Source organism: Mustelus asterias, chromosome 7 (assembly GCF_964213995.1).
Source record: "Mustelus asterias chromosome 7, sMusAst1.hap1.1, whole genome shotgun sequence".
Lineage (NCBI taxonomy): Eukaryota > Metazoa > Chordata > Chondrichthyes > Carcharhiniformes > Triakidae > Mustelus > Mustelus asterias.
In genome coordinates this window covers 46,520,900-46,532,734 of record NC_135807.1, presented here as the reverse complement: position 1 = coordinate 46,532,734, position 11,835 = coordinate 46,520,900, and the positions used below count along the sequence as shown (strand labels likewise).

At 43.5% G+C, this 11,835-nt stretch overlaps 1 protein-coding gene across 1 annotated transcript in view; it reads left to right on the top strand.

Moving 5' to 3' along the window:
* The first annotated feature begins 522 nt into the window (after positions 1-522).
* Positions 523-11,835, top strand: part of necab1 (N-terminal EF-hand calcium binding protein 1) — a 166,980-nt gene continuing 155,667 nt past the window's right edge. The window contains exon 1 of the mRNA XM_078215487.1: positions 523-672. Within this exon, the coding sequence (XP_078071613.1) occupies positions 523-672 (150 nt within the window). The remainder of the gene's footprint in view (positions 673-11,835) is intronic.

The window sequence follows — 11,835 nt, the reverse complement described above, 5'->3', positions numbered from 1 at the left end:
TCTTGTATTTTACAAAAAAGGGAGTGTTCCAGAGAAAGAACCAAAGACAGCGAGGCCTGACTGATGAAGCCTAGAGGCATTCATTAGGGGCGATTGGTGAGTTCTAAGTTTTTTCCTCTCTCTAAACTGGGACAATAGTTTAACTGGTACTGGGAAGATGTAAGTAGGTGAAATTAATTCATAGGTTAACTCATTGAACTCCATAACATAGCTACAGAAAACTGTTCAGTAATACTTCAACTTGGAAACTAAGTTATTAAATAAAGCAAAGCAGGACAGGTAATGTATTGCAGCTGCAGCATGTGGGATACCTGTGTGATCCATGGGTTGTAATGTCTGCAATTAAAGGATCTTAGGCTCAGAGTGGATGAGTTGCAATCTGAGCTTTGGACATTGTGATATATCAGGGAGGGGGAAACTTTGTACACTTTGTTCCAGGATGCAATCATAACCATTAGGCGAGGTACTTCAGATTTGGTATATGGTCATGGATAGATGGGTGTGACTGCAAGTAAGATAGGTATGGGGATCCAGAATGTAGCAATGGAGGAGTCTCAGTCCTTGGAGTTGTCCAACAGGTCTGATGTTCTTGCACCTTGTATGGATGTGAGCAGGGACTACAGAGAAGATGAGCAAATTGAATACGGCACCATGGTGCAGGAGACCATTCCAGTGAGGGGTGTGAATAGGGGACACCATAGTTAGGATATTGTTGCCTGCCCGGTACCAGAGTTAAAGGCATCTCCTTGGGGATGGACAAAAGTTTGGAGTGGAAGGGGGAGAATCCAGTTATTGTTGTCCATATGGATGCCAACAACATAGGTGTGACTAAGGCAGAAGTTCTGCAGTGGGAATATGAACAGCCAGGTACTAAATTAAAAGCAGATCCACAAAGGTAATATTCTCTGCGTTACTCTCTGAGCGACAAGCACATTGGCGTAGAACAAATAAAACCATGCGTGGTTCAAAGATGGTGGGAGAAATGGCTTTTGATTCATGGGGCACTGAGGAAAGAGAAAGCTGTACTGTTGGGACTTTCTTCACCTAAACTGAGCTGGGACCAGTCTATGGGCAAGTTAAATAATAAAGGCTGCAGTGGAGCTTCTGGGCTAAATAATGGTGGAGGAAATGTTCGCATGAGGGAGAATTTGGAAAGCTGAACAGGCGGGACAAAGGCAGGTTCTGAGGTCACAACCGGTGTTCTGGATTGCGGGTCTGAGTGTGACTCCTGGAATATCTTATTCTGATCCTGAAGTTGCCCCTCTGAGCGTCACCACTCTCTCAATGGGAGAGGCTGTACACTCAATTTTAAGGGTCAACACAATATTCATGCTCTGTATGGACTCCTTCATGATGTGGAGATGCCGGCGTTGGACTGACGAAAGAGCAGCGCTCCGAAAACTAATGGTATTTGCTACCAAATAAACCTGTTGGACTTTAACCTGGTGTTGTTAAAACTCTTACTGGACTCCTTCATGACAGAAACCATGGTGTGCAGAGATCAGTGCCGGGACCCAGCTATTCACTATATTTATTAATGATTTAGATGAGGGAACTAAAAGTAATATCACCAAATTTGCAGATGACACAAAACTGAGTGAAAGAATGAGCTGCGAGGAGGATGCAGAGATCCTTCAATGTGATTTGGACAAGTTGAGTGAGTGGGAAAATAAATGGCAGATGCAGTATAATCTGGATAAATGTGAGGTTATCCACTTTGGTAAAAAAAATGGGAAGGCAGATTACTATCTAAATAGCCATAAGTTAGGAGAGGGGATGTGCAACGAAACGGCATTTGCTGCCTGATAGATGACTCTAGAGGTTCGTCATCTGCCTCAGATTCAGCATGGTCCTGATCTCTAGCTGTGCTCCCACTGGGAGTGCCCTGAGACCTCTCTGCCTCTGCCAGCTCCTCAGGTGAGTGTGAAATGCCCTCACCACTGTGCGTTACCCACGGAACCTACAACCTAATGCCCACAGATGTATGAGTATCTGCGCTGGTGCACGGTTCCGAGAGAGAATGTGAGGCTGGTGCAGATGCAGTGCTTTCCTCTGAGCGTAATGGGGGTTTGCCAGCAGGGTCTGCAGATGGCACATTTGGAGGAGGAAAACAAAATATCAGTAAGTTCGATCATCATAGTCATTATGCATGCTGGTGGGCTGAAGAGACAATGGAGATCCGGAGCATGGTACCACCTGCACTGAAGTTACAGTGGGCACTCTGGCTGTGCTAGTTCCATTTCTGATGAGAGGACCCTGTAATGTTTCCAGTACCTGCCACACATGCATTAGTGAACTGCACTCTTATCTTCATCCGAAACCTCCACCTCACCATGACCGGGGGACTGAGCTGGCTGATGACTCTCCAGATCCGGTGCATCGTATTCACGTTGGTGAGGATGTAGAGATTTGGAACTCCACCACCTGTTCTTCAATGCTCTGTACCATTATGACTTCTCTTCTCCTGATGGGAAAAATGAGAAAGCCTTGTTAGTTCTCCATCTCCCTGAAGGTCCATTCCAGTTTGCCCCATGGCCAATTAGTGGTCCATGTCACAGTGGCACACCGCAGCCTCCCCTATACTAAGGCCAATCGTGCTGACATGCCAGCCTTGGGAGAGCAGGCTTCAGTGCCTGTTGACACACACACTCTAGCACTCCTAAGCATTCCCGAGGAACAGGCACCTCGCTATACTTCGCTGGAAGATCCATGCCATCTCTGCACTTAACTTTGCCAACCACACAAGATCATTGAAACCTTTACAGCACTGAAGTCACATACAGCACACCCCATTGTGCCCATTGACTTGGGTAGCAACCTCTGCCAGAAGCATTTGGTCAGGTGAGGCATCCTTCTCTTGCTGTCCCTGGGTATTAGGAGTTGCCGTGTGGCACTCACCTCCTCAACTAAGACTCACAGGTGCTCATTCATCAGAGAAATGGGGGGGCAGAGTGCCCAACCAACTTCCCCTCCCATCTTCCATTGGTACCAGGTGCTGAGGCCATTGCTGGGCAACAGGAAAGTGATTTCAATGGTTGCAGACAGCTCCCTCAGCCTCTCCCACAACTTCTGGCAGCCGTCAGGGAGCTTTCTCTTCAGTTTGATTTGATTTAATTTCATTTATTACTGTCACATATATTGGGATACAGTGAAAAACATTGTTTCTTGTGCAATATACAGACAAAACATACCATTCATAGAGTACATAGAGGAGAAGGAAAGGAGAGGGTGTAGGATATAGTGTTACAGTCATAGCTAGGGTGTAGAGAAAGATCGGCTTAATATATGGCAGGTCCATTCAAAGTCTGATGGCAGCAGGGAAGAAGCTGTTCTTGAGTCGGTCGGTTGTTACATGACCTCAGATTTTTGTATTTTTTTCCCAGCGGAAGAAGATGGAAGAGAGTATGTCCTTGGTGTGTGGGATCTTTGATTATGCTGGCTGCTTTTCCAAGGCAGCGGGAAGTGTAGACGGAGTCAATGGACAGGAGACTGGTTTGCATGATGGACTGGGCTTTGTTCACAGCCCTTTGTAGTTTCTTGTGGTCTTGGTCAGAGCAGGGGCCATACCAAGCTGTGATACATCCAGATAGGATGGTTTCTATGATGTATTTGTACACATTGGTGAGAGTTGTAGCAGACATGCTGAATTTCCTTAGCCTCCTGAAAAAGTAGAGGTGTTGGTGGACTTCTTAACTATAGCATCAGCGTGGAGGGACCTGGACAGGTTGTTGGTGATCTGGATACTTAGAAACTTGAAGCGTTCAAACATTTCCACTTCATCACCATTGACGGAGACAGGGACATGTTCTCCTCTAGGTTTCCTGAAGTCGATGACTATCTCCTTCATTTTGCTGACATTGAGGGAGAGCTTTTGTCATTGCACCAGTTCACCAGATTCTCTATTTCTTTCCTGTACTCCATCTCATCATTGTTTGATATCCAACCCACTACAATGGTGTCATCAGCAAACTTGAAAATGAAGCTGGAATGGAATTTGGCCACACAGTCATGAGTGTATAAGGAGTATAATAAGGGGCTGAGGATACAACCTTGCGGGGCATTGGAGTTGAAGATAATCGTGGAGGAGATGTTGTTGCCTATCCTTACTGATTGCGATCTGTGGGTTAGAAAGTCTAGGATCCAGATGCAGAGGAAGGAGCCGAGCCCTAAGCCATGGAGTTCAGAGATGAGTTTTTTGGGGATAATGGTGTTGAAGGCTGAGCTGTAGTCAATAAACAGGAGTCTTTGTTATCCAGGTGTTCTGAGGTTGAGTGTAGGGCCAGGGAGATGGCATCTGCTGTAAACCGGTTGCGGCAATAGATGAACTGTAGTGGATCCAGGCAGTCTGGGAGGCTGGAGTTGACGCATGCCATGACTAACCCCCCGAGGATCGCCTTTGGACCCAACGCCCAACGCATTCCCACACCCATACACTAAGAAGCCAACCAGCAATCATGTATCATGCTGGGGAAATCTTAATTAACCAGCCAGCGTAATATTGCATGAACAATGTGATGACCTTGTCTTGGAACGGGTTTTACATCCACTTTCAGCTGCCCTACATTGGGTGCACCGTGAAGGTAAAATTCAGCCCATAGTATCACCAGTTCTAAGCCCTGATGTAATGGTAACTAAACCTGAACAGGCATTGTAAATAGTTATAATTCTGTGGAAAGGGGGTATGTATCTTTCAAAATAAAGGGCGATGTCGTAATGTGCCTTTAAGGGATATCAGCGTAACATCATTAGAAAGGATGTATCCATTCTTAGTTTGCCCTGAGCCCAACCATCTTCAGCTATTTCATCAATAACCTTCCTTCCATCATAAGGTCAAAAGTGGGGATGTTCGCTGCTGTCTGCACAATGTTCACCCATTTGTGACTCCTCAGATACTGAAGCAGTCCATGTCCAAATGCAGCAAGAGCTGGACAATATCCAGGTTTGGGCTGACAAGTGGCAAGCAACATTTGTGCAACTCAAGTGCCAGGCTACCATCTCCAACAAGAGAGGAACTAACCATTGTCCCTTGACATTCAATAATATTACCATTGCTGAATCACCACTATCAACATCCTGGGAGTTTACTCTTCCCCAGAGGCTGAACTGGACTAGCCATATAAATACTGTGGCTACAACAGCAGGTAAGAAGCTAGGAATTCTGCAATGAATAACTCATTTTCTGACTCCCTAAAGCCTGCCCAGCAACTACAAGGCACAAGTCCAGAGTGTGATCAAATACTTTCCACTTGTTTGGATAAGTGCAGCTCCAACAACACTCAAGAAGCTTGAAATCATCCAGGACAAAGCAGCCTGCTTGATTGGCACCCCTTCCACAAACATCCAATTCCTCCAGCACCCATGAACCGTGTCAGCCAAATGTACCATCTACAAGACATACCGCAGGAATGCACCAAAGTTCTTAGGCTGCAACCTCCAAACCTTCAACGCTACCATCTAGAAGGACAAGGGCAGCCGATACTTGGGAACAGCACCACCTGGAGGTTCCCCTCCAAGTCACTCAACATCCGGACTTAGAAATATATTGCCATTCCTTCACTGTTACTGGATCAAACTCCTGGAACTCCCTCCCTAACAGCACTGCGGATGTACACACACCTCAGGTACTTCAGCGGTTCAAGATGTCAGCTCACCACTACCTTCCCAAGGGTAACTAGGGTTGGGCAATAAATACTGGCGTAGCCAGTGACGCCCGCATCCTGTAAATGAATAAAATAAATTAGCTCTTGCTTTGAGCAGAGCACAAACATACAGGTCTGATGTCTTCAAACTTTATAGCTATGTGTAACTGGTTTCATGTACTCAGTTTTAATAAATGAATGCAGAACATGTTTACACAATCCCTTTTGAGTAATTGCTGCCTTGAGTCCACTAATTTAAATAAGCCCAAGATATTATATCATTATAATAACACAATATTAACCACCCTTCCAAAAATGTAGACTTGAGTCTCCTTTAAAATACAATACCAGTCCAGGCTCATTATTCCTTCTTCCAGAATTTGTGAATTCTGCAGTAATTTTAACATCTATCTCATGTCTCTTGTTTGATTTCTTTTGAATGCAAATACCTCGATTCTTCTTTCTTTCAATTTGATATTGCATCATTTATGCATGAGTTTCAGTAATAGGTCACTGTTTTTCTTCTCGGTAAATTGGGAGGAAATAGGATGAATATACATTAATTTAAATAGAAAATAAACATTGTGGGTGGAATTTTACAGCCTCGCTCGTCCCGAAACTGTGAAATCCCACCTGAGGTCAACGGACCTTCTCATTGTCTGCCCCTCGTCCTCTCTGTTTCCCATGGCGGGTGGGCTGGTACAATTCCGGTCTGTAGCTCTAACCATACAAACACATTGTTCATCTAGTTACTCATGCATTCTGTAAATAACAGACATCATAGGTGGAATCTCCTGTATGTTTATGGATCCAAGATTGATTATTCATAATTAAACACCCAGTCATCTATCTGTAAACAAATCCAAATGCAGAATATCACTTCCTAACATTTTTTGACCCTGACTTTATCAGAATATACAAAGTAAAGTTTATTTATTAGTCACAAGTAGGCTTACATTAACACTGCAATGAAGTTACTGTGAAAATCCCCTAGTCGCCACACTGCGGTGCCTGTTCGGGTACACTGAGGGGGAATTTAGCATGGCCAATGTACCTAACCATCACATCTTTTGGACTATGGGAGGAAACATGAGCACCCGAAGGAAACCCACGCAGACATAGGGAGTACATGCAAACTCCACACGCACAGTGACCCAAGCTCGGAATCGAACCCAGGTCTCTGGCGCTGTAAGGTAGCAGTACTGGCCACTGTGCCACCGTGCCTCCCCTTATCCGCTTATATTGTGCATTTCCTTGGTGTTTAGCTAGTATTAATAGTATAAATCGATCATATTCTTGATATAATCCTGAAGAGGGCACCATTGTGCAATAAAGAACTTTTATTTTCTAAAACTCCTATTGATAATTTTGAGTGCTGAACACAGCCTGTTTGCATGTTTTTCTCTTGCCTACTATTTTAAACACAGGCATAAGAGGTTAATGCCACAATTGAAATAAAGGGGCGACACCGTAGCACAGTGGTTAGCACTGCTGCCTCACAGCTCCAGGGACCTGAGTTCGATTCCCGGCTTGGGTCACTGTCTGTGTGGAGTCTGCACGTTGTCTGCGTGGGTTTCCTCCGGGTGCTCCAGTTTCCTCCCACTGTCCAAAGATGTGCGGGTTAGGTTGATTGGCCATGTTAAGCCTGTAGTGTTGGGGAAATTAGCAGGGTAACGTGTGGGGTTACAGGAATGGGGCCTGGGTGGGATTGTGGTTGGTACAGACTCAATGGGCCGAATGGCCTCCTTCTGTACTGCATGGATTCTATGGAAAGAATGCTATATAAATATGTGAAACATTTGTCCATTGATATCATCATGAGTAATTTCTTGCCTACTATGTCTCCATAATCTAATGTCAGCAATATCTTATAATTTATTCCCTAAAGTGGTCAAACAACAATACCATAACGAATTGCAAACATCTTACACTGACAATCAAATTCTTGAATAGTAATAGCTACTTCTATTGCGCTTTAAAAAAATCAAGAACTCACATAGCTTTCGGAGCGCTAGGAAGCGCTACGAAGGAGCAGCGCTCCGAAAGCTAATGGTATTTGCTACCAAATAAACCTGTTGGACTTTAGCCTGGTGTTGTTAAAACTCTTACTTTGCAATCAATGACAGTGGAGTATCGACTGAGCTGATTTCATTTGAAAGATATGCTTTATTGTAATTCTTTTGAAAATCAACCTTACTAATAGGAATAGGTTCCTTCAAATATTTATTCAGCTTTATGCTGTTTTACGTTACATGAATAATTTAAAATCCCCTCGTTTTGTAAGATGATTCCTATTTGTGTCCTCTTTGGTCTTAGTATCAATGAATAGTGTCCTGATTTGTAGCCTTGAAATGTTTCTCCAGCAACAGCGTTAGGTGGGTTGGCCTATAGTTGTCTCTCCCATTTGTTTGAAAAATGGGTGTAACATTTGCATCTTCTAGTCCCCTGGAATCACTCCTGTATTTAAGGAAGATCGGAAGATTGAGTACAGAGCCTTTTCAATTTACACCCTTATTTCCCTGAGCAACCTGAATTGCTTGGCTTCTCAACTTTGAACGTTGCCAACCTTTTAAGTACCAGCCTTTTAATCTATTTTATCCACCCAATTGCTCTGCTACTTTGTTCTTTACAAAAGTAAAGCTAAAGTTTATTTATTAGTCACAAGTAAGACTTAGATTAACGCTGCAATGAAGTTACTGTGAAATTCATGATCTTCTTTAGTGAGTACCCCATTCATTATCTGAGCCATGCCACCCATCTCCACCAAGATGTCATTTCTTGGTTACCAATTCATCCCACCTTTCTACTGACTACTTTTTTCATTATATTTATGTTTATAAAAGACTTTTGAGTGTCCCTTTGTATTACGTGTTTCTTCTCATACATTCGTTCTGCTTCTCTCATCTTTTCAGCTCTCTCCTGCACTTTTTCCATAGAATCCTACAGTGCAGAAGGAGGCCATTCAGTCCATCGAGTCTGCACCAACCACAATCCCATCGAGGCCCTATCCCCATAATCCCATGCATTTACCCTAGCTAATCCCCCTGACATTAAGGGGCAATTTAGCGTGGCCAGTCCACCTAACCCGCACAACTTTGGGAGGAAACCAGAGCACCCGGAGGAAACCTATGCAGACACAGGGAGAATGTGCAAACTCTGGGCAGACAGTGATCCAAGCCAGAAATCGAACCTGGGCCCCGAGCACTGTGAGACAACAGTGCTAACCACTGTGCCACGATGCTGCCCCTTTATTCTTTCTTTATTCGACTTGGTTATCTACTGCATTATTAAGTTGCAACTTATCAGAAACTTCCCTTTGGTGTTTCAAGGTGCAGGGCTCTGCTTTGGACACAAATGACAATGTGTTCATTTTGAAATGCTTTCGCTTCAAGTTTCCATCAGAAAACTCATCTGCATTTTGCATGTAAAATTTGACATGGACCAGTGGAATTAAAGTTCTGCTTTAAATAATATTCCTTGAAATATTTAGGAGTGACAATTTGATGAATCTTTACTAATACAGTTATCAATAATACAAATCAGTTACCAGTCCCCATAATCTGCTCACTGCAATGCTGTACAGTGGTCAGTCTCATAGTCAATTATATATATTCAAAGACTGTTTAAATGTGTATATTAGTGTTGTTGGGCTCAAAAAGAACGAGTCTAATTTTAACAGCCTTCTGGAAATTGAACAAATGGATGCAATTAGGGGAAAATCGCAATCCAGATGAATTTGATTGAGAGGCGTGGACAGTTTTTTGGACAGCACTAACTTTTAGCATTATGCTTTTTAGGCCTGTGCAGAAAATTGCAGAAACTCAATGTGCAATGGATATTATTTGTGTGTGAAATTCTATGATCTTTTGCAAAGCCATGGCTTTCTCTGATTTTGGGTGAATCTTGACTTTCTAGTCAAGCGCAATCTAGCAGAAACTCTGCCCTTCCTTTCCTTTTCATGTGAATATCCAGTCTGCAATCAAACCATCTTTGACCATTTAATTCCATCACTAGGATATGGTGAATGCTTGAACTGTCAAATAATTAGAATCTTAATTAAACTCATTTTAAAACGTTACCTTCAGTTGAGGAAGTAAAAGTTTGAGTTAGTAAATATCCCATGAAAAGTATTGGGCTGGTTTCATTTGTTAAATCTGTGAAGAGTGCTTGTCGGTGGATTGGCCTGGCTAAATTGACCCTTAGTGTCAGGGGGCTAGCTAGGGTAAATGCATGGGCTTACGGGGATAGGGCCTGGGTGAGATTGTAGTCGGTGTAGACTCGATGGGCTGAATGGCCTCCTTCTGCACTGTAGGATTCTATATATTTCTATGTATTTCTATGTATTTTTGCATGCACAATCAAGTTTTGTAACTATTCTTATCAGATAGTCCAGTCACATCACAACGCTTCCCATGAATGTGATATCACATTCTAACCATATATGTCATAATTTATTGGAATAAATAATAATTTAGTGAAAGTTAAATTCAATTTAAAAATATCTGGAGTTAAGAACCTACTGATGACGATGAAACCATTGTCAATTGTAGGAAAAACACATCTGATTCACTAATGCTCTTTAGGGAAGGAAATCTGCTGTCCTTACCTGTCCCGGACTACATGTGACTCCAGAGCCACAGCAATGTGGTTAATTTTCAACTGCCCTCTGAAATGGCCTAGCAAGCCACTCAGTTGTTTCAATTGCCACTGCAGCGTTTCAAGAAGGCAGCTCACCATCAACTTCTCAAAGGCAACTGGAGATGGGCAATAAATGCTGGCCAGCCAGCAGACGCTCATGTCCCACAAATGAATTAAAAAAACACCGAATTCACAAGGTTTACCTGCACAGATTAAGACTGAATATGTACATATTTTCATCAAAAGTCACAAATGCATTTATAAAAAAAAATACAAGCAGAAGATGCCCAATAGCCTGATGGTATCTGGGAGGAGAGAACTCGAGCCAATGTTTCAGGTCGCTGGCCTTTTGATCAGAACAACACAATAGTTTGCTTCTGTTATGTTTTTGGGCTTTGCTCAGATATTTCTTTCATGCACAATGTGAAAGACCACCTCATAGTTTTGATTTTGCTTCCAACAAGCTGAAGCCTTGCCCTATATAGAAACATAGAAAGAGACATAGGAAAACTACAGCACAATACAGGCCCTTCAGCCCACAAAGTTGTGCCAAACATGTCCCTACCTTAGCGATTACTAGGCTTACCTATAACCCTCTATCTTACGAAGTTCCATGTACTTATCTAAAAGTCTCTTAAAAGACCCAATCAAGTCCGCCTCCACCACCGTTGCTGGCAGCCCATTCCACGCACCCACCACCCTCTGAGTGAAAAACTTACCCCTGACATCTCCTCTGTACCTACTGCCCAGCACCTTACACCTGTGTCCTCGTGTGGCAACCATTTCAGGCCTGGGAAAAAACCTCTGACTATCCACTCGATCAATACCTCTCAACATCTTATACACCTCTATCAGGTCACCCCTCATCCTTTGTCTCTCCAAGGAGAAAAGGCCGAGCTCACTCAACGTATCCTAATAAGGCATGCTCCCCAACCCAGGCAACATCCTTGTAAATCTCCTCTGCACCCTTTCTATGGCTTCCACATCCTTCCTGTAATGAGGCGACCAGAACTGAGCACAGTACTCCAAGTGTGGTCTGACCAGGGTCTTATATAGCTGCAACATGATCTCACGACTCCTAAACTCAATTCCTCAATTGATGAAGGCCAGTACACCTTCTTAACCACAGCTTCAACCTGCACAGCTGCTTTGAGCGTCCTATGAACTCGGACCCTAAGATGCTTCTGATCTTCCACTCTGCCAAGAGTCCTACCATTAATATTATATTCTGCCATCCTATTTGACCTGCCAAAATGAACCACCTCACACTTATCTGGGTTGAACTCCATCTGCCACTTCTCCGCCTAGTCTTGCATCCTATCAATGTCTCGCTGCACCTTCTGACATCCCTCCACACTATCCACAACACCTCCAACCTTTGTGTCATCAGCAAACTTACCAACCCATCCCTCCAGTTCCTCATCCAGGTCATTTATAAAAATAACAAAGGGTAAGGGTCCCAGAACAGATCCCTGGGGCACTCCACTGGTGACCGACCTCCATGAAGAATATGACCCATCTATAACCACTCTTTGCCTTCTGTGGGCAAGCCAGTTCT